We start from the raw sequence: 25,464 nt of genomic DNA, 5'->3' as shown, positions 1-25,464 counted from the left end.
AAGCACAAACGGGTGACCGCTTTACCCAACGCCGCTACGCCGCTTTCCGCTTCCCGATTTCCAGATTGTCAAACACTGCCCGGCATTATGTTCAGTTCAGCCAAAGTGTCATACTGCCAATGTAACAGCACACGCTCAACTTAGGCTGGTTTGGCCTGTCCCTCGACAAAGTTGAGAGCATCCTCCGTGCTGACACAGTTGATGGAGCTCGTCTTGTTGCGGAACGTCACGCCATAGCACTTGTCTGCAATGTGAACAATCTCGGGTCGGAAAGTGGTGCAGATAAACTGGGTGCCGGCCTCGTTAGAAATGGACTCGAGAAGTGAGGCAACGGCAGTTCGGTATTGGGCATCCAGATTGGCGTCGACTTCATCAAAGATGACCATGGGGCTACTCTCGGTCTGCTGCAGCGCAAAGATGAGGCAGAGAGCACACAAACCTAGGGAGATTGAAAGTTAGTGGCAAGGCAAAATATTTGAACAACCAGAGGGCACTTACTCTTCTGACCACCACTGAGCTGTTGAATCTTTTGTTGCTCATCCAGATGCTTGGAGTTGAAAGACACGCTAATACCAACACCGATGTAGTTCTCAACACTTCCCCGTGCTTCTTCGTCCGACTCTTCAGCGTCTTGACGGCGATCTGTTTTCCTTTGGATGACCAGACGACCGTGGCCAGCTGGCACGAGCTTGCTGAAAATGGTGGCAAATTCCTTGGACACCTGTTTGAAAGTACGCTCAATGGCTTCATCCTTCCGCCGGTCAAGGTGCTCCACGAGCTCTTCAATGGATCCCTGGGAATCGTCCAATTCCTTCCGGCGCTTCATCAGCTGCTCTTGCTGCGTCGTAAAGTTGTTGTACTGCTCAAAAGCCTTTTTGTTGACGTGCTTGTACTTTTTCAGCGCTTCGTTGACCTTTTTCAATTTGGATGTAATCTAGCGAGCAAGTTAGTTGACTTTCCCCTTGTTTCTCTCACTCTGCCTCACGGGGGGAAGCAAGACTTACGGTATTAGCCTGCATATTCTCGTATTTGTCAAAGGCCTCTTCGGGCAATACTCCCAGCTCCCGAATGTTTTTCGCGCATTCTGCAGCCTGTGAAGTCAAAAGAGCCTTTCGCTGCAAGGTCTTCTCCATCCTCTTCTGCTGCCTCTCGATTCTTGTGGAAATTTCCAGTTGAGTCTGCTCACGGTTGACCTTTTCAGATTCAAATTGTTCAAGGCGAGTATTGAGCTCGTCGAGCTGAGCCTCAGTCTGGCTCAAATCAGCCTCAACAGCCTTCAAAGCCTTTTGAGCCTTCTTCAACTCGCGCTCGGCCTCCTTCAAGCTACCTGACGCGCCACCAACTGCAGAATTCTCAAACGCTTGGCTGTTGAGCTGATCCAGTTTCATTTGAAGATTTTGCCGTAGGTCGATTTCCAACAGCTGCTTCTGTCTTTCCAGGATTCTGCGGTTGTTGCTGATTTCATTCCACTGTTTCTGCAATTGCTGGACAGTACGGCTTGATCCTTCCAACTCACGTTCCTCAGCTGTTGTAAGCGTCTTCTTAAAATCTGTGCCCAATTCGGACTCGTGAGCTGCAACTTCCTGCAAGAATCCACTCATGTTCTTTTCAACTGCATCCCGCCTCCTGATGGCCCCATCAAGACGGCTCCTCTCGTTCTCAATGTGAGACGACCTGTTTCGAAGCTCGTGTTTGAGTGGCTCGAAGCCGTCCTCAGCTTGTCGGAGCCTCTGCTCAAGTTTTTGAACTTCAGACATGGCACCAGTGATCTCTTGGTCCTTGAGCTCAATCTGCCTGCGAATGTTGCGAGATTGCTCAATGAGACCATCATACTCCTCTCTCCACTTGTTGGCAGCCTGCACAGCTTCCAGGCGTGACTTCCGGGGGTCGATGTAACCACCGGTCATGGCACCACGCTTGTTGGTGGTATCACCCTCTGCTGTGATACCATCCACACCGTGGCTCCTGGCATACTGAGCAGCCACGGCAAGGTTGGGGCATACGACAACCTTTCCAAATACCTGTTGGAACGCCTTCTCAAACTGCTCATCGTAGTTGATCTTGCTCAAGAGTGGAACCGCGTCGTTGGAATTTGGATAGTTTACTTTGCGTGGGCGAAGTTGGGCCAACGGCATGAATGTGACTCTGCCGCCGTGCTGTTTGTACATGGTATCTGCGAGGTAGGTGGCAGTATCGGCATTGTCGACAACATAGTGGAATAAACTAGCGCCAGCAATTTGTTCGACGGGCAGTCGATATGCGTCACTAACCTCCAGTAGATCTGCCAATGTTCCGTAGGCTCCCGGAATATCTTGCTCCTGCTTCAGTCGGCGTATAGTAGCCAAACCACGAGCGGTGGCTCCGTCAACCGCATGAGCCAGTTCTCGCTCAGCGTGCTCCTTCTCTTGCCGGGCGTTGGAAATGACAGAGTTAAGCTTGTCGTCTTCTCGGCGAATCAGCTTCCGTTCGTCATTCAGTCTGTCCAGCGTAGCCCGTGCCTGGGCCGCTTGGTCTACCACCTCGCCCCTGTCGCCACTCCAGTTGGCCAACCGTGAGCGCAGCTCGGCAACCTCTCTCTCGCCCTGCTCGATTGCCTTTTGGGTTCTAGTGACCTCCTCATCAGCGTCCAGTTTGTTTGCCTTTTGGGTGCTGATGGTCAAGCTGAGCTCCTCGATTTCCTGCTTGAGCCAAGCATCACGCTCGGCGCGATTCTTGAACCGAGATCCACGGCTCTGCTTTGCAAAGAGGCGTGATCGTGACGCCTCAACGGTATCCAGCTGTCTTCTGACCTCATCTTCTTCGTTCTTCGTCCGCGTATACTCGGGGAGAAGCTGTGCCAGCTCTTTCTCCTTGGTCTTAATCTCACTCTGTACGGAGGCCAGTTCGGAAGCATGTTGCTCCCGAGCTTGTTCCAGTGCAGACTGTCCTTCTCTCAGATTCTTTACCTTGAGCTCAATCTTGGCGAGCAGCTTTGCATTATCGCGTCTATCTTCCTCCTGCTGACGTCGATCAATTTGCAGAAGCTCCAGCTCTCTCTGCAGTTTGTGAATCTCCGCGTCAATCTTGGAAATCGCCTTTTCTCCTTCCAGGAACTGCGCGCGGCTCGAATCTGTGTTGTCCAGGCCGTCTTGCCTGGCATTATCAATTTCCTCGAGGGCGGCTTGAACGGTGGTTTGCTCTCGGTGATGGTATGCATATTCCAAACATCTCCTCTCTCGGTCCTTTTCCTGGAAGCCTCGCAGTTCTTCCTTTTCTTCTTCGAGCTCTGCCAGTCTCTCCTTGATGTACTCAAGAAGCTCGTCAATCTTTTCTCGCTTGTTGTTCGTCTCCGTCATAATCTTGAGGGATTCGGCGCGGCGGGCTTCGTAGACTTGTGTACCCGCAACTTCCTTGAGCAGATTCAATCGCTCAGACTCCTTCATATTTGTCAAGGCGGTGACGCGACCTTGGGGCACAATGTAGTACGGGTTAGAACGTGAAAAGCCGGCTGCCTCCAGCAGGTTTGTGACATCCGTCTTGGTGACAACCTTGCGGTCAACTGAGTATTCGTCCTTCTTGAGACCAATGGTGCGTCGCAGCACAACTTCTTTGCCTCCGGTGGGAAATCGGTCGTCGCTGTTGTCAAAGATAATCTCAACATAGGCCGACATGACGGCTGAGCCCGAACCTTCGTGGAGGAGACCCTGGCGCTCTTCACGGCTCATTTGCGTGTATGCATCGCTGAGGACGAAGCGAATCGCCGCGAAGAAGTTACTCTTTCCCGATCCATTGCGGCCGACGATGACATTGGTCTTGGGAGAAAAGGGTTCAATGACCGTTTGGTCCTTGTAGCTATTTGAGAGCAGTCAGCACACAATGTGTGTCTCAACAACATGGCGGGGTTGCGAATCCGCACCTTTTGAAGCCTTGGATGATGATTTGCTTGATATACATGGTCGGCTGCGCGGGCGCCGATGCGCAACATCCGAGAGACCAGGAAGCTGCAGAACTTGAACTTTTTGCCGCGGGTTGCGCAGAATCAACGGAGTGCAAATGTTCTATGCGATGCGATGCGACGCGTCTCGTCTGGCCCGCGATTAATCAGAGAACTTGGAGTCGCGTTGCACCAGCCCATCTAAGATTAGCGCCTAAAAAATCAGGTGTCGATGATAGCTCTTGGTGCTGTCTGTTCTGTTTAGGTACCCAACCTGCTGCGCCTAAAGCTACTGGCGCCATCTACCCTACATCTCACCGATGAAAATTAATTGGGGCTTATTACTGGCGTAGCTATCATGGCAGAATCAGACATGCTATTGTGCAACAGCTCTTTCCTTAGCTTCTAGTAGCCGTTTATTGAATGTTATAGTGCTTCCTGTGTCACGGCTAGTATATAATTGCACTGGTAATTTTATTCCGCCTTTCTTTGTCTTGTTATGGGGAAAACATGTCAGCTGGGGCATTGCTTGGACCAGGATAATCCACTCGATAAAGAATACGACATGCTATGTACATATTCACACACTGACAGACACGAACAAATCATCGAATTTGATTCCCAGACATGGCGTACCAAGCATGAGGTGCCCATGTTATCTAGTACGTAAGATGGCACGAGCCCACGAGAGGTAAATGAACATGTTCCACTTGCAGTGATAGACTGAGATATGTCTGAAAAGCATCATGACGGCGTGGTAGCTACCCTGGCAAAAACCCGACCACTAGTGCTGTAATCGGTAATATGGGGTATTCGCCGCCACAGTAATTTGCATCAAGCTGTTCCAGGACACTTCCCGCTCGTTTTATGATCTGGCCTTAATTCTCGTGCTCCCATCACCTCCACGGCGATCCTTCAAGATACACACACGCGACGCCAAAGTCGCGGAAAAGCCATGGGCGACCATCGTGCATGACTGATCGTCATAGGCGGGTCGAATTGCAGAAACCAGTCTCCGCGAGTCAAACAAGTTGGGGATGGATGGCGTGTGTCGGACCAACCAATGCTGAGCAACAGGGACAATAGCGTCTCACGGCAATTTTAGATTACGGCCAAACGGGTCGATCTAGACAAGCCAGATCTGGCCTGCACCAACCAACCTTGGCCATTCTGTCTCAAGAAGACAAGCGGAGAAAAATTTTGCGACATGGCATGTCAGGGGTTGCGCTTTTGAAAATCATCGTAGTACATACTACATGCAATACTCGTATACATACATACATGATTGGTGTCCTCATTCAGTAAAAGTACTAATACCCAGGTGGGTATATCTGTAAGGGATTGATTTCAATAGCTTCCCATACGCAGTCCAGGATCATGCTGGCAAGCCATGTGCGGTTTGTGTTGGTGGCGAACGTGGCTGGCTGGATGGTCAAGGCAAGCAAGCAGACAAAGGCGCCCCAAGACACCTACGATATGCGGGAGGGAATCAGAAAAAAAAAAACCAAAACAAAATCACCCGAAGCATGGGTAGGAAGGACCAGGAGGATCCGACATTTGCCGGGGGTGGGCATCCGGGGGCCTGTTTGCTCTAGCAAATTCTCTTCTTACAAGAACCTTGAAGCTTCAACTGCTGTGCTCTTCTTGGTAGGTTTGCTGCAGCAAGGTTTCCATTGTCGCTGTCCAAGTACACGTCGGAAGAGTGTAAGCATCGTTGGCGCCTGAGATCAGCTCATTGAGAGGTACCTTGAAAGGATGGTTGGTCTTTTAATGTACGGCCGGCGTCCCGATTGATACCCTACGCTGAGCACATCCATGCTGCGCATCGAGATTGCGACGCGCCTGTCAAGGTGTTTTTTTTTCGCGGCAAGCTGCCTGAATGGTGCCCCAATCGGCGGCAGCATTTCAGCCGGCATATTGCCGTGTATCTCGAGATGCAATTGCATGCAGCAGTGCTGAGCAAAGAGTAAGTCGTTTGCTCCGTACGAGCCGCGGCTAATTACCTTGCGCAAAGGCGAGGAGCCAACAAAAAGAAGGCAAAGAAGAAGAAGCAAGATTCCGCGATGACAGAATTAGGTACCCTGCTGTTGCTTCTGTACTGCTGTTGCGACCTGGTACATGGTAAGAACAAAGACAGGATGCAAGTACTGCAGCGCGCATCAGACGCAGCAACAGGTACATCCATCTATGATCCATCCATCAGTCAGAGCGCTGAGGTACAGGTATGAGAGTACATTGTATGCGGTCACTCACTGGCAACTGATGCGCTAGAGGCTGGACAGGGCTCCAGCAATGGGGGACGTGGCCCCGCTTATTGCGCGCTAGCGAAGCATTAGGGACATTAAGCGAGACGCCGTTGGTCGCTGGGACGGCGCAGCGTGTATAAAAATACAGGCATAGACATATAGAAAGCCCGGCCTGCCCTCCACTCAATTCTCCCCGTCCAGCCCTGCCCGACCATAGCCATAGTCGCATCCAGCACAGCACCCGCGCCCTCGCCAGAGCACAAACCGCAGGCAGACGCAGGCAGACGGCGCCACTCCCACTGGCCCAGCGCTGCATTGCTACGTGTCAGGCGCTGCTCCGGGTTCCGTTGCCCGAGGCAGCAGCACAGCTTCTTTACACTACAAGGTCGTGTGCATTGATTGGCATCTCAACGTGCTATCAAATTGATTCATCGGGTTGATCCTTTCAGGCACCCAAAGGTACATACTCCATTTCCCCTGCTGCTCTGTTACCACACACAGCTTCCAAGTTCCCACCGCAACACGCTCCAAAGAAGCCTCATCCAATCCCACGCCGCGCACAGCTGCTTTTTAGTACCTGGTACACCCCCGGCTGCGACTGTGCTTTCGCGCGCCCTCATTGGCGTGGCTCTTTATATTCGGCGGATCCCCCTCGCCCTCAAAACCATTTCTAACCCAATCCAATAGTGTATGCGCCATTGAAGCTGCACGAACCAGCCTATTCCCAGGTACCCTCTTACAGCACCAGCTTCGGTATAAACCAAGGTGTCGCATCGCATCGCATCACGTCGCATCACCATTTTCTCACTTGCTCAGTCACGGCTGTTTGCTTGGCTGCATTGCCGTCCTTTCGGTGCATCTCACTGCATCGTCAGGACTCTTCCCCCATAACTGACCGGCGCTGCGTCTTACAGGCAAGTACTTACTCTCTGTGGTGTTTATTTCTCTGATTACGCCATTTCCATCTCACCCATCCCTGCCCCTGCCACCCCGGTACATGTATCTGGTACCTACCTTATCTTATCTTCTTTCATGTATTATCATCACTTCCATCATGTAAAAGGCCTTTGCAATTCATCTCTTGATTTGCTCTTGGCGTCCCAATCCGATGCATTTCAGCACTTCATCACCTCGCTGCCACCGTTTCCCCCCAAAAAACTTCGACGCTTGATGATTCTGAGGCCTGCATCACGCTGCACGTGCTGCATTAGCTTCTCTATGACAGCTGGCGCTATATCACGGTTCAGCAGCGATTGACGATTGCTGCCTCGACTGTCTTGGTCACATCGCCTCAGCCTCACTACAATGCCCAACGCTGCAGTTCTCCCACATGCATATGATGCACTGCAAATACATATAAGCAGACCGCTTGGATTGACTTCCGGCTATACCGTCTGTGTCGACCACCGAGCGTGACTGGCATCAACCCGTCTCAATATCTGCTGCGCGTACTGCCGTTCTCCCTGGTCTTCCCTCTTTGCCTATTCAATTTCAGATTATCCTGTCAACTACAAAGTATGACATGTGCTAACTAAAAATATAGAGCACCCAGCTTATTATGTCATGAGCCCCAAAACACCACTTACATACCACTTTAATACACGACTACGCCATGACTTCTAGGTATGTCCCCACGCTCCCCTACTCCTTCAGCAGTAGAGCCAACAGCTAACCTTTCATCAGACTTGACCGATTAGTTACGTAGGTGTCATCCCCTTCTTCTTCGATTACGGAGTAATTTTCAAGTTCATCTGGTCCTCATAGCTGACATATTCCTTTAGCATCCTTGAGACAGGGAGCACAAGGCTCATCCGAGACACTGCAGTCAACCAGCTTGCTGACTGGCAAAAGCAACACCCCGATGAGTTATTCAATCTCCTGTCTCGGGTCATCCCGTATCTCCGTTACAAGGATTGGGAGACGAGGGGAACCGCGGCCAAAGCCATTGGCAAAATCTTAGAAAATGCCCCGCTCTATGATCCCAACGCAGGAGATGCCCCGAGTGAGCCCAAAAAGGAAGAGAGCTCGTCCGAAGACAGTACGATCAAGAAAGAGGAAGATAACAAAGCGACATCCATTCTTGCTGATGACGATGTCTTCAAGTTTGAGACTCTCGATGTGGACACCGTCTTGAAGTTCGGGCGACCGCTTCTACGGGGTGGCGGCATTGAGTACAGCCTTGCCTCCCTCGACCCCCAAGCTCGTCTGGAGCACCAAAAGAAGACGCTTTTGGGCCGCCTGGGCTTACTTGGGAGGAGATTTGAGGACGAGGAAATCATCGTAGGGGACGGGATACCAAAAACACCTCTTGACGCGCCCAATGGCGGTGGCTTCGGTAAAGGCGATGGCACGCAGTCCCAGAGTCAGCCGACGGAAGAGTCTCAGCTTAGCTCAAGACAACTGAACGTACTTAAGCGAAAACGTAAGAAGGAGGCAATGAAGGCACAGGGCAAAGGCGGGTTTGGAGATCTATCACTGCGACGAACGACGACTGCCGGGTCTGAAGGACTGGCAGATGATACCCCGATGGCAGACGAATCGAAAAAGAATGGAAAAGTGAATGATTACTTCAACCTTGACCGTCCAACCGATATCGATGAGGATGCAAAGGTCGTCAGCGAGTTCAAGGGCTCGGTGATGCAGATCAAGTCTGAGCTTGAAGCCGAAGAGTCCATGGAAGGTGCTGAGTGGCCGTACGAACGGCTCTGCGATTTCCTAAAGATTGATCTCTTCGATTCCTCGTGGGAGACGCGACATGGAGCCGCCATGGGATTGCGTGAGGTGCTCCGAGTCCATGGCGGCGGGGCTGGCAGAGTTCGAGGCAAATCGGTGGACGACAATAATGAGCTCAATCGTACATGGCTCAACGATGTTGCCTGTAGACTCTGCTGTGTCCTGATGCTGGATCGCTTTACTGACTATAGCTCCGATACGTCCGTTGCCCCAATCCGAGAGACTATTGGTCAGACCCTGGGTGCTGTTCTTAAACATGTCCCCTCCAACTCCGTCTACGACATCTACCGGGTCCTGTATCGCATGGTGATGCACGAAGATCTGAAGCTAGACCAGCCGATTTGGGCTGTATGCCATGGCGGCATGATTGGCTTGAGATATGTTGTTGCAGTCAGGAAGGATCTATTGCTTCAGGATGGAGACATGATTGATGGGGTTATCAAGGCAGTAATGAAGGGCCTCGGAGACCTCGATGACGATGTACGATCTGTCAGCGCTGCCACCCTAATACCTATGGCTAAAGAATTTGTCACCATGCGGCCAGCTGCTCTCGATGGCCTCACCAACATAGTATGGGAAAGCTTGTCCAATTTGGGCGACGATTTGAGCGCCAGCACAGGCCGCATTATGGATCTTCTGGCTACGCTCTGCAGTTTCCCCGAGGTACTTGAATCGATGAAGACATCTGCTGCCCAAGATGAAGAGCGATCATTCACTCTGCTGGTTCCTCGCCTCTATCCATTCTTACGACACACCATCACATCTGTTCGCCTTGCTGTCCTGAAAGCCCTCTTGACCTTTGCCAATCTTGCAGATGAGACATCACAGGGCTGGCTCAACGGTAGAATTCTCCGCCTCATCTTCCAAAACATTCTTGTTGAAAGGGACAAGGAAACCCTTGACATGTCGCTGGACCTTTGGGCGGCCCTTGTCCGTTCATTGGCAAAGGACCCCGCCATTCTTGCTGATGAATTTGCTCCTCACATTGACCCATTAATGCAGCTGACGTTACATCCCATTGGCGTGTCGCGGCATCCTATCCCTATGCATGCTGGCTTGTTCCAGAAGCCATCTGGTGGCACCTACTCGGCTCAAGGCCCGGCGCAGCCTGGTGGAAGACGACTCTCCTCGCCTGAGGGCCCTGAACGACCGGTAAAACGCCGTCGTAAATCTACCAAGGTCGAAGACACCACCCCCGCCAACTTGACGCACGATGTGGATGGTCATATGATGCAAGGTGATGTTGATCTTGTTGGCTTAGAGGTTCTGATTCGGTCAAGAGTTTCAGCTGCCAAGGCCATGGGCCTCATCATGTCCTTGGTGCCTTCAACGAATCTCGACGATTATGATGCCCTGCTTGTTCCAGGCCTCACCTCCGCCTTTTCCTCTACGCAACTGACTGCCTGTCTTGTCATTGACGAGTTTGCAAGGAATTGCCAAAATACCGAGGACCCTGCCCGCTACTTGGATCATCTCCAGCGGATTGTCGAATCAGACCGGCCTTCAGCTTACCGAGACTTGGTGAGCTTTGTTCAAAGAGTCAGAAGCCAGTGCCAGCAATTACTTCACCTGTTCCGCGACCATGGCAAAGTCTCTCACAGCAAGCTACCCACCCTTCCCGTCGTGGTTCAAGGCGAAGCCGAAGCCGGCCCCAGTGCCTTTTCCATTGCTACTGCTGAAAAGTGCGTTGGTGAAGACTTTGAGAGGCTGAAAAAGATTATGCCCCCCGGCCAACGACTGATCGCCGGCCAGCAGCTGGATGAATCTCGCCAGGACACAATGACAGCTATTCAAGAGGCCAAGGCCTACAAGGATGCTCGTGACATTAGGATCAAGGCTGGTGCAGCTTGTGCCATGGTCGCGATGAAGCTCTTGCCGAAGAAACCTAGTCCTCTCATCAAGAGTATCATGGATTCGATAAAGACAGAGGAAAACCACCAGCTCCAGAGCCGCTCATCGGACACCATCGCCAAACTGGTACAGCTCTTTACAGAGAAGGGAAGGCGGAATCCCGCGGAAAAGGTTGTTGCCAACCTGGTCAAATTCTCTTGCGTTGAAGTAGCAGAGACCCCCGAATTTCCCGTTCATGCTACCAAGACCGATTGCATTCTCTCTATGCAGAAGGAAGAGGATCGCGTTGACCACCCAGATGCCGCTAAGTGGGCAAGGGAAGCCAAGGCTGCTCGTATCACACGCAGGGGTGCCAAAGAAGCCTTGGAGATTCTGTCCAAGACGTATGGTGCGGCCTTATTCGAGTCTGTGCCAAGCTTGCAAGGCTTCATGAAGGATGCGCTGATCAAGGCTTTCACTGGAGACCTGCCCGCGGAAGCTCGGGATCCTGAGCAGACGTTTGGCCAGGAGATTGTGGATGCCATGTCAGTCATTCGGACTATGACGCCCACATTGAACGAGAGCCTTCATCCGTTTGTCATGGAGATGATGCCCCTTGTCATCAAGGCTCTGCATTCCGACCTCTCAGTTTTCCGCTACATGGCCGCCAAATGCCTGGCAACTATCTGTAGTGTCATCACCGTAGACGGAATGACTGCGCTCGTGGAGAAGGTCCTCCCTTCAATCACCAACCCGCTTGATCTCAACTTCCGCCAAGGAGTAATCGAAGCCATCTACCACCTGATTGCTGTCATGGGCGACGCGATCCTCCCATACGTCATCTTCCTGATTGTGCCTGTCCTCGGCCGAATGAGCGATTCCGACAACGAGATTCGTCTCATTGCTACCACATCTTTCGCCACGCTTGTCAAACTGGTACCTCTCGAAGCCGGCATTCCCGACCCTCCTGGCTTGTCTGAGGAACTCTTGAAGGGGCGAGATCGGGAACGAACCTTTATTGCTCAGCTTCTTGACCCCAAGAAAGTTGAGCCCTTCCAGATCCCCGTGGCGATCAAGGCAGAGCTTCGATCATACCAACAGGACGGTGTCAACTGGCTCAATTTCCTAAACAAGTATCACCTGCACGGCATTCTCTGTGATGATATGGGTCTCGGAAAGACTCTGCAGACTATCTGCATTGTCGCTAGTGATCACCACCAGCGACAGGAAGAGTTTGCCAAAACCCAGGCTCCTGATGTGAGGCGGTTGCCGTCTCTAATTGTCTGCCCCCCAACACTCTCAGGCCACTGGCAGCAGGAAATCAAGACCTACGCCCCCTTCCTTAGCGTCACTGCTTACGTTGGGCCACCAGCGGAGCGTAAAGCTATGAAAGATAGACTTGGCGATACCGATATTGTCATTACTTCGTATGATGTGACCAGAAACGACTCTGATATCCTCGAGAAGCACAGCTGGAACTACGTTGTGCTGGATGAGGGCCACTTGATCAAGAATCCCAAAGCCAAGATTACCCAAGCTGTAAAGAGGCTGGCTAGCAACCACCGACTGATCCTTACTGGTACACCCATTCAGAACAATGTGCTGGAACTCTGGTCTCTATTCGACTTCCTTATGCCCGGGTTCCTCGGAGCCGAGAAGGTGTTTTTGGACCGGTTTGCGAAGCCCATCGCGGCAAGCCGATACAGCAAGGCATCGTCCAAGGAGCAGGAGGCTGGTGCATTGGCGATTGAGGCTCTTCACAAGCAAGTGCTTCCGTTCTTGCTCCGCCGTCTCAAGGAAGAAGTCCTTAACGATCTACCACCCAAAATCTTGCAAAACTACTACTGCGATCTCAGCGACCTACAAAAGAAACTATTCGAGGACTTTACCAAGAAGCAGGGCAAGAAGATCCAAGACGAGGCCGGCCGAGACGACAAGGAGGCCAAGCAGCACATTTTCCAGGCCTTGCAATATATGCGAAAGCTGTGCAACTCGCCTGCCATGGTCATGAAGCCGGGAAGCGATCTGTATGCCGAGACGCAGAAAATTCTACAGAAGCAAGGAACGTCGATTGAGGATGCCCATCATGCGCCGAAGCTCACTGCCCTCAAAGATCTCCTGATTGACTGTGGCATCGGCGATGACAAGGACGACTCCAACGACCCGCTGTACCAGCCAATCAAGCCTCACCGTGCTCTGATTTTCTGTCAAATGAAGGAAATGTTGGACATGGTCCAGAACAAGGTGCTGAAAGAAATGTTGCCTTCTGTCTCCTACCTGAGGCTCGATGGTGGTGTTGAAGCGAACAAGAGACAGGACATTGTCAACAAATTCAACAGCGACCCGTCGTATGATGTGCTTCTGCTGACCACTAGCGTTGGCGGTCTTGGACTGAACCTTACGGGCGCAGATACTGTCATCTTCGTTGAGCATGATTGGAACCCGCAGAAGGATCTGCAGGCCATGGATCGTGCTCACAGAATCGGCCAGAAGAAGGTGGTAAACGTCTACCGTCTCATCACGCGCGGCACACTGGAGGAGAAGATTCTCAGCCTCCAACGGTTCAAGATTGATGTCGCTTCCACAGTGGTTAACCAGCAGAACGCTGGGTTGGCGACGATGGATACAGATCAGATCCTTGACTTGTTCAATTTGGGCGACTCGGGACCGAGTCTCATATCTGACAAGCCGCAAAACGGCATTGATGGCAGAGAAGAGGACATGGTTGATCTCGAAACTGGCGACGTACTGCGGCAACCAGGCAAGAAGGCATGGCTGGACGACCTGGGAGAATTATGGGATAACAAGCAGTACGAAGAGAGCTTTGACTTGGACGATTTCATGAAGACTATGGCTTGAACGAGGTAGTCGGTGGTTGACGGGTTAGTTTCTCGATGCCCCTATATTGGGGGATCCCGATCTGAGAAAAGATGGCTACCAAACGGCAGCAGAAGACGAAACAATGACTACACGTTTAATACTACTAGGCGCGATTGCTTTTGCTTCCTCTTTCTTCTTTTGCTGCGCCTTCTTTGCTAAAATAAAAAATATCCGGATGATTTCGTTGGACCTGTACAGTAGATAGATTAGGTATTGAAACTAAGCGGCGGTGCGTTTTGTATGATTGGCCGCAGGGGGAAGGTTTAGGGCTACAAGGATATATGATGTGAAGTCGAGAAATGAATACCCAGCCGGGTTTCTGATTGAATTTGACATTTTGATTTGCTGTGGGTGTTGTTGTATGAGGCTCTTACATACCATACCATCAATATTGATTTCAAGCCTTTGATGCCTAGTAAATCCGTGTACAGGCTGGACCCCGCCAAAGCTTCGGTGGACTTCTATCGCCCCACCTTTGCGAACCTCTTTCAAAGGTGATGTCAAGCTTGGAAGCTTCCATCTCCCTTCTCACAAATTCTGTTCAGTATCATAACTATCACAGGTTTGAGCTTCGAGATCAACAGGGATACAAGCCGCGTGCGAGATTCTATTTGTATCAAACATCCCGCCTTCCTGCAGCACCGCCGAGCTCTCGGGAGCTCCAAGAGCAGCCCACCATGCCTATTGACTACAGCCGATTTGTACGCAGTGAGGATGCAGTGCCCCCATGAGAAGTGCAGTTACTGACCAGTGGCATTCGTCAACTAGGACGCGATCGAGGTGAGCGACGATTCCGACATCGAAGTTCACCCCAACGTGGACAAGCGGTCTTTCATTCGAGCGAAGCAAAACCAGATCCACCAGGAGCGTCAGCAGAGGAAGAACCGCATCGCAGCGCTCAAGTATGAGAAAATCATCAACAGTGCCCTGCTGGGCAGGATAATATCGCTCTTGGACTCGCTCAAGTCCCACGCTTCCGAGGCTGCGACTGGGAATCAGGCCGAGATTGCTTTCAAGGCCGTCATGTCTACCGCTGGAGACCCGAAGGACGACCAGCCGCCTCCACGACCGGAGGGGGTCTTTAGCGACGACCAACCGCTCCCTTCGTACTCGAAGATGCTGATGCAACTGCTGGATCAAGTGAACAAGGCCCTCGAGGAGAAGAAGCCCGATGATCGGTATACGGCGATGATGGACGAGATTCAAGAGCACGTGGACAAGATCAAGGAGCTGCAGAAGGAACAGGCCAAGGAGCTGGAGAATCTCGAGAAGGAAGAAGGGAAGAAGATCACGAGCGATGGCATCCATGATGGATTCAACAGTTCACATGTGAACAAGTCAGGGCCGTCGGAGAAGAAGGAAGATACCAAGGTGGAGCTTCTGAATCCCAACTTTTCCACTTCTGCGTCGGCATCGGCATCGGGAGCGTCTTCGTCGGACAAGGTTGCGGTGGATGACGATGACGAAGTGGAAGCATCACCTACTGCCAAGAAGTTTTCAGAGATTAGTGTCAACGACTACCAGGCTAGTCTAAAGTTCCTGTCTCAGCACCCGGAGATCTTGACAGAAAAAGAGACGGACGGACTGCTTGTGCTTGCGTTTGACGCAGCATTGGAGCGCAAAGACGACCTGTCCCGTCAGTGCGTTCATCAGGCGCTATTGCTACAGTACTGCCGTGCTCTGGGCAAGGATGGTGTCGCACTCTTCTTCAAACGAATCACGACCAAAGGACATCAAGCACAAGATGTGTTCTACAAGGATGTTCAGGAGACATACATGAGAATCAAGAATAGGTCGGCTGAGATCATCGCCGAGCGGGCCAAGGAGCCGACAGAGGTTGAGCAGATCCAACTACATGCCATGGAGCCCGGTACTACGATCCAGATCCGAGTCCCCCCTGCCGACACCGACGACCCAGATGCCCAGGCAGCTCGGAAAATCTTTGATAGCTTTGCTCCCGATATGAAGAAGGCACTAGAGTCAGGGGAATTGGACGAGGTCAACAAGGTGCTGGGGAATATGAAGGTCGAGGACGCGGAAGAGCTGGTGGGTCTCTTTGGCGAGGTAAGTTGAGCATGTCCATCTTTGGGCACACATCCCTTCATTATCTCAGAATACCGGACTTACAAGTTTTCTCCGTCTTAGGCCAATATCTTAAGTCTCGAAGACGAGCTGATCGATGCCACGACTGAAGAAGGACAACAGCAGCTTAGAGAAATGGAAGCCGCAGCGGCAGCTGAGAGAGAAGCTGAGAAGGAGGCCGAGAGAGAGGTAGTGGGCGATCCTGAGTGAAGATGACGGTAAGGATGATACCAATCGGGGGAATGAAAACGCCTGGGATCAGTCATTCAAATGGAATAATTCTCGAGTCCTTTGGCAAATACTTCATTGAAGTTCGGCCTTGCATGGGTTGATAGTTTAAAAAAATGTGTAATAATAAGAACTAAAGCGCCCATGCGGGCTGTGTTTCTTGCCAAGATGATGGGCATCGCCGAAAGAGATTTAAGTGATACGAAGTAAAATGTTTGGTCATCCTTTGGGCTAAGGCCGATGTTCCTACATCATATAACGGAGATTGGGCATGGACGCAGCGGTTGTATTAAATCCGAACGATGATCATTCTTGTACTCGTACTGAAATTTTGACGGAAGATTTGGTTCCAAGGTCACAAAATGCTTATGTTATGCTTAACAAGGTTCAGGTTCGGGGTACAGCAGCCTTTTGACAGCCCAATCCTGTTCATTCCCACGGCTTGGATTTTGAGGCTATGGAGTTTTGGCTTGATAAGGCGGACAAGGACCTTTGACTCCACTGACCGCGCGGCCTTTTTGGGGGGGAACGGTGAGATCGGTGTTTTGGTATGTGGTGTTTGTGCGCTCTCTTTTTTTCTTTGGTGGCTTTGACGTGGCTTGCATGAATTTGGGGGGAGGTGGAGGGTTTTGGTATGTTTGTCTTTTTACGAGGGGGTTACGTATGTCTTTCTTGGATGTGATGTGATGTGATGGAGGCAAAGCAAAGGGCGGTGGGTTATACTGGAGGAAAGATACTGGAGAGATGGGGAGATTCGTAAGAAAACATCACCGATGCCGCTCCAATAGGCAATTAGTAGTACGTATGTTGGACGGAAGAGTTTATCGCGTGCCTCTTTTTTGACTTGGCCTCTCCGCATCTGTCAGATTTGGCTCGATACGAGATATGCCCCTTGTCGAAAGAAAAGAAAATCGAGCGTTAGCATCGTTTTTAAGGAATGAATCCAGAAACCTTATTCCATCGGGCGAAGAAGCGAAAGGGCAAAGATCAATTCGAAGATTTGGGAGGGGAGGATATGTAATTGTAAGAGAAATTGCCTAGAGGGGATTAGTGTATAAGTGGGAGAGAGATATAAATAGCAGCAGCTTGTACTTTTTTCCTTTTTTTTTTTTTCTGTGAGCTGATCGGAATCCACACAGCCTCGTCACATCGATGTTTCGTATTTGAGATACAGTGACATGAGTTTTTTTTTTTTTGGAGGGGCTGAAGAGGGGCCAATTGTGTGGTCTGTTCCGTGGCACGTTTTGGGGTAGTTTTGGAGAAACGTAGGGCGCCCGGTAGTGGATTCCGGTGTAGATACAGTATAAAGAGATGTGGAAGAGACGGTAGAATGAATCATGAATGAGGAGTTACAAGTGCTCTGTATTATTATATCAACTTATCTGTTGTTTATCGTTTTATATAGAATAGCATGAGTAAGACCATCACACATCGCATCATATGACATCCATGCCCTATGTAATCAGCGCCCGTACGTAGAGCCTCATCAACCTCGAGATCTGCAGAAACCGCGTTAGGGGCACATCTGCTGCAGTTTCAGCGCGTCTCCACTGCTGACGTCTCGAGGCGCAGTTCTGGCACTGCCAAAAAATGCACAGCACATGCAGGGATCCGCCACCAGATTGTCACTCGCTAACTGTCTTTCCGATAGGGGGCTCTTTTCCTATCAGACCGAGAGACGGCCATTGCGTCTGGTTTTTCTCTCATACAATCCATACTTTTTCTTCAGGTTCCTTTCTTGGGTCGTCTTCTCTCACTCACCGAAAGCTGAACGCGACGTTAATTTTTTCTTGTATTTTATTCCTAGGGTTGATCTGGAGACTAGATTTTCCTTCCATTCTTCGTATCATAAATGCTCCGCTAGTGTTCTATGATTTAAACTTTTTTCTTTCCTCTTTTGCTTGTCTCTTTCTCGTCTCTCTCTTGCACTCGTTCTATACATATTTGCTTTCATATCCTTTTCATTTTCATTCATTTCATTTCGTTTCTTTTTTGAAAGAACGGAATCATTTCTATTTATATCACCAATATTGGTTAGTACTATCTGGACACTTAGCAGCAGCGACTTGGCGTATCTACTGTACATGGGATATCTTTAAGCGACTCCATCTTCGGCATTCATAACTGACAAGGGCAAGATATAGGTGGTAATATATCATATCAAAGGCAGATAATCATCACACAGAATCACAATGCGCTTTTCATTATCTCATGTTCTGGCTGGTGCCCTGATGGGCATTGCTGGCGTCTCGGCCATCCCTCAGCAGCCCACGTCTGCAGCGTCCCCAACTTCAGTTTCATCAGCATCGCCATCACAGACTTCATCGTCATCTTCAGATCAGTCACAGGTCTGCAACAACTCGCCTGTGCTATGTGACCGCCATTACAACGACATCACCTACATGGGAGCCCACGACAGCGCCTTTCTCAGAGACGCGAGCACCGGCAACTCCATTGCCGGCAACCAGTTCCTCAACGCCACAGATGCTCTGGACGCTGGCCTGCGTCTTCTTCAGGCACAGGTTCACAATGAGAACGGCACTCTTCACCTGTGTCACACCTCATGCGGTCTTCTGGATGCCGGACCCTTGGAGAACTGGTTGGCAGACATCAATGATTGGGTTGTTAGCCATACCTCGGACGTCATCACCCTCTTGCTGGTCAACTCGGATGAGGAAAATGTCTCTGAGTTTGCGGCTGCTTTCCAGCAGTCTGGCCTCAGCAACTTTGGCTTCGTTCCCCAGAGCAAGACGGAGTGGCCGAGTCTGCGGGACATGATCGCCAACAAGACCCGTGTCGTGTCCTTCATCACCAATATTGATTCGTCTTCTTCATCTCCCTACCTCCTGCCCGAATTCGACTACGTCTTTGAGACGCCATTTACCGTTGTCGACCTTAACGGCTTCAACTGCACTGTGGATCGGCCTTCTAACGCCGGTACTGCTGCGCAAGCCTTTGGATCAGGCTTCATGGGACTCATCAACCACTTCAAGGACCAGGAAATCACAGCAGGCCTCACCATTCCCGACACTGACAACATCCTCCTCGTCAACAGTGACAACACCACCACGGCGGGAAATTTGGGCCTCCACATCCAGCAGTGCAACACCCAGTGGAACCACCGCCCCAGCTTCGTGCTCGTTGATTTCTGGGACCAAGGCGAGACGGTCAAGGCTGCGGACAACAGCAACGGCATCAACCAAGTCACCGGTAGGATCAACGCCACCAACGACAGTTCGAGCAACTCGGCAGATTCGACGAACCAGGCGCGCGAGTTTGGCACGGGGGCCTTGATTGCCTTCTTTGCGGCAACGCTGTTGATGATTTAAGGGGCTGTGTCTCATGCTTGGCTCATCATAAGCTCAGCTGAATACGAGAACGGGGGAAAAAACAAATCAAATTTAAATAAAGTCGACCCATTATTCTTCTCCAGGCACGCTGCATTTGGCATTTTAGCGAGGCGTTTTTATTTCAAAGGCAATCTAGATTGCGATGCATGGGGTTTCTGATCTTTTCTTTTCTGAGAAAAAAAGAGGGGGAAAACATCATCTTCTGGGGGAACTATAGAGATTTTTTTTGAACATTCTGGCATTTTTGCATATCTACCTATCCTTAGGCATTGGCTCTATTCGCCACCAATTGAATATTTATACCTTGAGATGCACTTGCATCTCCAATACATACCTTCTTTGCTGCCTATCTTGGGATTATGACTGTAAAGTGTCATGTTTACCGTCTCATTTCACATGATGCTCTTCTATGTGCGAATTCATTACAGACGGTTTTATTCATCTAGAAAATCCACGTGATGTATCCATTTATATCTTCTCTTGCGTCGTTAATTCTGAATCCTGTAAACATCAAATCCTTTCAACTCATTATCGCCACGCATATACTGCAATACTCGATACCCGCTAAAAAGAGGGAGCAGCTCTTCAGCACCCCAAGCTTGCTAACCAACATTTTGAGACTCAAATTTAAAGTCCATGATAATACCAGATATTAGAAAAATATAATTATAGCAGCAAATACCAAAAGAAATTATTGATAGTAGAAGAGATTAGATAGTGACAGCATCAAGCATTCAAGAAATTGGGTATTTGCTGCTGAGTACTTAGGTAAGAATAGCTACTCAAAAAAGCCTCTAAACCAAAACCCCTCCACCATCACCCGAATTTCGCCTCCATCATTCTCAAACCAACCTCCCAACAAACAGAGCATTCAAAAAAGCTTCATTGAATGCTGCGCCTTTCATCTCGACTCTACGGCGCCTCAAGGCATATCTACGCATATTCATTTCACCGAGCATTTGGGACTACTGCGGCAGTCATGGATTACGCTTCGGTTCCGACGCCGGCATCGTGCTATGCCGATTTCTGCTTAATTCCCGTTCGTCTTTACTCTCTCTTCTTGTCGTGGTGTTGTGAGATGGCTATGGAGGGTTTTCTTTTTGTTTACTGATAGATTTTTTGCAGGTTGGCACGGGCAGCGTTTCCGTGGCGGAAGAAGTTGCGCAGGTTCAGCGTGTTCTTAAGGCGAGTGGGTTGAAGTACACGATGCACTCTGCGGGAACGACGGTTGGTGAGTTTCATTTCTTTCACTTTTGATGGCTGAAAAAGAAGTTGTCAAACATGAAAAGTAATATGTGAACTGATACATCTTTCTTATGTAGAGGGCAGCTGGGAAGATGTCATGACGGTGATTGGCAAGGCGCACTCGGCGGTTCATGAGAAGGGGGTTGTAAGAGTTCAATCATCGATGAGGGTTGGTTCAAGGTGAGTTCTAGGGTGTTGAGATGGAGGTACCCCTGGGTTATATGTTCTTTTGCTAACAATATCTGGGATAGGACGGATAAGAAACAGACTGCTGAGGATAAGGTTAAGAGGGTTGAAGATTTGTTGGGTAAGGATGTCAAATGATGGAACTATGATTCCATAACATATGACACACAAAAAATAAAGCGAATGGTATTAATGTAAGTGTTAATTACTACCTGGTACTTTTGCCTTGCCTTCCGTGTGAATCCCTCGCGAAACCTTTTGAGTCGTTGCAACCCAAACTGTCCGGCGCCCGAACCTCAACCCATTGAGAAAACATGAAACGAACAAAATATTCCAGTATCACATAGTACACATTACTTGTACATATTACAACGTTTTCATATTCCCCCCCGGTTGTCACCTCCCAAAACAAACGCCGCCATGTCGTGCCATCGTACACACACATTTGCCATCGTTATCTCTATCCTCGCATCGTCATCCTCTTCTGCGACTTGCGCACCTCCCTCTCCCTCTCCTTCTCGAGATACTTCTTCTGCGCCTTGGCATCCAGGCCCTGAAGGTCGGCATCTCGCTTTGCCTTTTTGGCCTTTTCTTTCTCAATCTGGCGCTCCTCGTTCTTCTCCTCCTCAATTGTCTTCTTGATCTGGTTAATCATGGCTTCACGAGTGGCACGAACCCTCTTGAGAACCTCGGGACGGAAATGGGCGTCCTTGACAAGAGCATCAGGAATGCGAAGGAAGTGTTCAAACAGGGGCAAGAATTGGTCGTAGTTGTTGTTCGACGGAAGACGGTACTTGAGGAACACTCGCTTGCGCGGCGCAGTGTCCTCCAGGCGAGCGGGCTTGTCAATGGGCTGGTCAGAGATGATGAGATATTCGAATAGGTCGCCGGCCTTGGTGGCGGCTTCAATCAGCTCAGGGGTCAGGAAGGCATCGGTGATCTCGGCGCTCTCGCTCATAATGGTGAGCCAGTTGGGTAGCTTGGAGTTGTCCTTGGTAGCGGTCAGAGAGACGTCGTAGCGGTCATCACGCAGCTTTTGCATGCTGGACTTGTTGACAATAGCCCAGACAAAGCCGTCAAAGGTGCTCTTGCTGTCCTTGGGACGAGCATCGACTCCGCCGGCCGAGGGAGGGAGAGTGAGCTCCTCCTTGCCATCAAAGGGGTAGATGGTAGCCTCTACAACCTCCTGAGGGGCGGGAAAGGTGTCAGTGACCAGGGACAGTCCATGCTCGATGTAGTGCATAAACGGGTTGAATCGCTTGGCAAGGGTGATCTTGACATCCATAAAGGCAACGTTCTGGCGGCCGGTGGCATACGAGGCAAATTCGAAGAGCGACTTCTCCTTGATGAAAGACTTGGGGTCAAAGTCGGAGTCGAGCGTAGGCACGCCCCGGAAGCCGACAGAGGCGAACTCTCTCTTCATGACGGGGGCATGGGCCTTGATCCATGCCCTCGCCTTGGAGCGGTTTGCGCGCGTGCCAAAGATGTGGAATATGAAGATGATTGACGCGATGATGAGGATGATGCCCTCGGGCTTGAACTCGGACAGCGAGTGGCGCTCATGGATGTTGTACCACTTGGTCCAGACCACTTCGCCCGTGGGCTGGGCGACCGACCCGGTCAGCGTCGAAGCCTCGGGGACGGCCTCGGGGACGGCATCAGGAGCTCCAGCAAAGTCGGCAAAGTCTAGTCAATACAGTCAGCTTTTGCTATGAATTCTCTCGAGACATCGCGTGGCTTGTCAGGGTGACCAGCGGCACAGGCGCAAAGCAGGCAAGCAATTGGAACAGCGTCAATGGCGCAACAAGAAGAGGGAAAACGTACCAGAGTCTGGCTTGGCGGCAGCGGGCTGCTCCGGCTTTGCGCCTCCAAAGATGTTCTTGAGGACGTCGGCCATGGCGGATGACGGATCAATTGGCTTGAGGTTGGAGGAGGAGAAGATGGAGATGGCGATTCAGCCAGCGTGGAATCTTTTGCGGAGGTTCTCGAAGGCTGGGTGGGGTCTTGCTTCTCTGGGCTTCCTTCTAGCCTTGCCTGTGGTTGGTTGAGCGAGTCCGCGCCTAATATGAGCTTTTGATAAGAAACGTGTTCAACAACTGCAGTTGATGAGATGATTGTGATATATAAGAATTATTCATTAGGAATATCAATCCAATCAACGATAATTTGGCCAATTCGACGATTCATCTCTCTCCATCTCTTACTGTGAGCGCAAGATGCTTGCCTCGCACATGCACCATCACCAAGAGCTTAGCTTTCCCCAACACATGGACTTTCTACAGCCCACTGCATTAGCACTACTACCTGGGGTAGCACGCTGGAACCATCGCCAGCTAGCGTCAATTAGGCTACAGAACAGATTGCATGTCTTGTCCTGTCCTGGTCTGCTGTTGTCAACCAGGTCAGCACAATGTGACGGCATCTACAGAAAGGATTGATAAAGAAGATGACATGAATTGACTTATATAAACGAGCTTCAAATGCTCTGACCTTGTCTCGTATGAACACATATGACGTTACGCCGCTGTGGGCCATTCCGGCTGACTAACACACAGACCCCTGATGTTGTTGCCTGGCCAACGTTGGGAATGGCAGCAATCTTCAAGCCCAACGTGAGCATCACCATCAATAAGTTGAACCGCCAAACCAGCTTCCATCAAAGCCGTGAGGATAGAGAATATGATAAAAAATGCGCCGCGCAACAACCACCCGTCAATATGGAAAGCAGTCCAAGAAATCCAACGCCGAGCGGATGTTTGCAGAGCTGGTCCAGACTCCAGTTCGAGAGCCCCCCGCCAAGCAAAATGCAAAGCCGGTTGAGGAGCAAATTGCTCCGTTGACTAAAAGGCTATCTGAAGTATCGCTGCTGGAGACCCCGAAACCCCAAACCAAGTCAAGGAGAGCTTTCAAAAAAGATGCATCGATTGTGGAAGACGAACTCGAAGTGTCTGAAGTCATTGAAATCAAGCGGGATTCTATCAAGGCGCTCAGGGCAACTGCAATTGTTGAAGACGATACAACAAAAAAGATTCAGATCCTAGAGGACAAGATCGAAATACGCCAAAAAGACAAGCCTAAAGAGAGGAGGACACGCACAAGCAAGCGCATTACTCCAATCAAGAATGAGTCCTCCTTGAGAGTTCTCACTTGGGGCGATGTCTGCCCTCCCGGAGACCAGATTGTCAAGATTGCCGAGGCCTCATCCGCAGAGGTATACCGCATCACCAACAAACGAGGCACCAGTATCATCAAGGCCATCAGACTGCCATCACCAATCAAGCCCCTGACAAAAACGCAAGTAGCGTCTGGTTTGATTGACGAGGAGCCGCATTCACAGGACGATGTCAACAATGAGTTGCAAATTTCCGAGTGGCTCTCTGATGTTCCAGGATTTGCTGTTTACAAAGAACGGTACATTGTCCAGGGAAAAACGACGAGTGAACTTCTCGAAACGCATCAAACAGTCCAGAAGAAGATGAAGAGGGAAGACCCGGGTAGGGCACAGTATTACCCGTCACCGAGTCGGTACTTGGATGACACCAAATTCCTGGTTGTGGAGCTTGGAGACGCAGGCAAGTCGCTGGAGAATTGGCCATTAGATAGCGTGGATCAATTATGGGACATTTTTCTATTGGAGGCGATTGCATTGGCCAGGGCCGAGGAGGTTGCCATGTTTGAGGTCGGTATTTGTTCCTCTCTGTTGTTTACTTGTGTGTTCATCTTCCGTGGCATCACAATGCTGACCCATGGTAGCATCGCGACCTGCACGAGGGTAACCTCTGTGTTAAGCAAGCCCGCCCTCCCCGAAAGAGGGATCCTAACGCAGAAGGATTATTTGGTTATTCGGGCCTCGAAATCACAATTCTAGACTATGGCCTTTCGCGAGCCGAAGACCTAACAAACGATGATTCTACGCCTATTGTATACGACTTGGAGCGAGATCTCAGCCTATTCACCAGCACCTACAACCCTCAGTGTAAAGTTTATAGGCAGATGCGGTCCTTTTTGCTTCGAGCTGACCGAGAGTGGCTCCCTCCAGAAGCTCACAACGTCCCGTATGCCAAGGGAATCGACGGTCCGCTTTCTTGGGACGCATATGCCCCCTACACGAATGTGCTCTGGCTGGCTTATACCTACGAATACATGGTGGACCACTTCGAAGGCAGCAAAAGAGAACTCGCAAAGTTCAAGAAGGAGACGGCAGAACTCTGGAAATATTTAAACCCAGATGCCCCGAAAGATGTACCTGCATTTGGATGCGCGGCTGACGTGGCCTGCTTTGCCTTGGAGGCTGGCTGGATACGACAGGAAGAGCTTCTGGGGGCATCAACTTCCATAATGGATCGAGAGGACAGCATCATCGTCTCGAAGAAAGTAGTTGATGTTGAGGTGTCGCCGCGGAGATCAACAAGAAGGCGGCGTGAGGCTTGAGAGCTGTGATACATGAATCCAACTGCTTGCTGGAGAGGCAACAAGATGACATGTCTGATGATTTAGGGTTAAATGTACATTAGGGGCGTTTATGGAAGAGCGAGGAGTGTCTTTTTGAGGTATAGAGAGAGGTTGGGCTATGATACTACGAAGTGTACGAACAATATGTTGTTGAATCCCCATTAGCATGGCAGGCTAATTCATTGAAGTTTGGCGTAAATGACCAACTAGTACCAATTGCCCATACATGGCGAAATGAATGATTCACATGCTGCTAGATCACCCGCATTTGTTGTGCATTTGCAATTCACCCCCGCCGGCCGAGACGGACGACCGACCC

The 25,464-nt window shown here is 50.4% G+C and overlaps 8 protein-coding genes across 8 annotated transcripts; 6 read left to right on the top strand and 2 right to left on the bottom strand.

Annotated features, from left to right (window-relative positions):
• Window positions 1–140: 140 nt before the first annotated feature.
• Window positions 141–4,567, bottom strand: V8C40DRAFT_272941 (cohesin subunit SMC3; the record flags this gene model as incomplete). The annotated part of the gene is made up of 6 exons (XM_083220413.1): window positions 141–439; window positions 499–934; window positions 1,005–1,124; window positions 1,272–3,831; window positions 3,896–4,065; window positions 4,550–4,567. The coding sequence occupies 6 exons, from the start codon at window positions 4,565–4,567 to the stop codon at window positions 141–143; spliced, it is 3,603 nt and encodes a 1,200-aa protein (XP_083076921.1).
• Window positions 4,568–7,594: 3,027 nt separating this feature from the next.
• Window positions 7,595–14,030, top strand: V8C40DRAFT_139063 (DNA-binding ATPase). Its single transcript, XM_083211170.1, has 3 exons — window positions 7,595–7,782; window positions 7,843–7,860; window positions 7,941–14,030. The coding sequence occupies exons 1-3, from the start codon at window positions 7,772–7,774 to the stop codon at window positions 13,579–13,581; spliced, it is 5,670 nt and encodes a 1,889-aa protein (XP_083076920.1). The 5' UTR covers window positions 7,595–7,771; the 3' UTR covers window positions 13,582–14,030.
• Window positions 14,031–14,279: 249 nt separating this feature from the next.
• On the top strand, window positions 14,280–15,894 carry V8C40DRAFT_262438 (Hsp90 co-chaperone CDC37; the record flags this gene model as incomplete). Its single annotated transcript, XM_083219361.1, has 3 exons — window positions 14,280–14,303; window positions 14,371–15,666; window positions 15,748–15,894. 3 exons carry the CDS (start codon window positions 14,280–14,282, stop codon window positions 15,892–15,894), a joined length of 1,467 nt encoding a protein of 488 aa, XP_083076919.1.
• Window positions 15,895–16,182: 288 nt separating this feature from the next.
• On the top strand, window positions 16,183–16,526 carry V8C40DRAFT_235276 (uncharacterized protein). Its single transcript, XM_083213824.1, has one exon. The coding sequence runs from the start codon at window positions 16,275–16,277 to the stop codon at window positions 16,503–16,505; it is 231 nt and encodes a 76-aa protein (XP_083076918.1). The 5' UTR covers window positions 16,183–16,274; the 3' UTR covers window positions 16,506–16,526.
• A 1,312-nt stretch (window positions 16,527–17,838) lies between these two features.
• V8C40DRAFT_139030 (PLC-like phosphodiesterase) lies at window positions 17,839–19,611 on the top strand. The gene is made up of 2 exons (XM_083211169.1): window positions 17,839–17,945; window positions 18,057–19,611. Exon 2 carries the CDS (start codon window positions 18,105–18,107, stop codon window positions 19,239–19,241), a length of 1,137 nt encoding a protein of 378 aa, XP_083076917.1. The 5' UTR covers window positions 17,839–17,945; window positions 18,057–18,104; the 3' UTR covers window positions 19,242–19,611.
• A 496-nt stretch (window positions 19,612–20,107) lies between these two features.
• V8C40DRAFT_235271 (MTH1187/YkoF-like protein) lies at window positions 20,108–20,905 on the top strand. The gene is made up of 4 exons (XM_083213823.1): window positions 20,108–20,301; window positions 20,388–20,493; window positions 20,585–20,687; window positions 20,759–20,905. Exons 1-4 carry the CDS (start codon window positions 20,152–20,154, stop codon window positions 20,829–20,831), a joined length of 432 nt encoding a protein of 143 aa, XP_083076916.1. The 5' UTR covers window positions 20,108–20,151; the 3' UTR covers window positions 20,832–20,905.
• Window positions 20,653–22,640, bottom strand: V8C40DRAFT_235270 (CCDC47 family protein). The gene is made up of 3 exons (XM_083213822.1): window positions 22,521–22,640; window positions 20,759–22,382; window positions 20,653–20,687 (listed from the first exon to the last, which is right to left on the bottom strand). Exons 1-2 carry the CDS (start codon window positions 22,588–22,590, stop codon window positions 21,154–21,156), a joined length of 1,299 nt encoding a protein of 432 aa, XP_083076915.1. The 5' UTR covers window positions 22,591–22,640; the 3' UTR covers window positions 20,653–20,687; window positions 20,759–21,153.
• Window positions 22,641–23,188: 548 nt separating this feature from the next.
• V8C40DRAFT_235268 (uncharacterized protein) lies at window positions 23,189–25,402 on the top strand. Its single transcript, XM_083213821.1, has 2 exons — window positions 23,189–24,372; window positions 24,447–25,402. The coding sequence occupies exons 1-2, from the start codon at window positions 23,383–23,385 to the stop codon at window positions 25,122–25,124; spliced, it is 1,668 nt and encodes a 555-aa protein (XP_083076914.1). The 5' UTR covers window positions 23,189–23,382; the 3' UTR covers window positions 25,125–25,402.
• The last annotated feature ends 62 nt before the right edge of the window (window positions 25,403–25,464 follow it).

Source organism: Trichoderma camerunense (assembly GCF_050948025.1).
Source record: "Trichoderma camerunense strain CBS 138272 chromosome Unknown V8C40scaffold_3, whole genome shotgun sequence".
Lineage (NCBI taxonomy): Eukaryota > Fungi > Ascomycota > Sordariomycetes > Hypocreales > Hypocreaceae > Trichoderma > Trichoderma camerunense.
The sequence above is the reverse complement of the archived record's forward strand: the minus strand, read 5'-3'. Positions and strand labels throughout refer to the sequence as shown.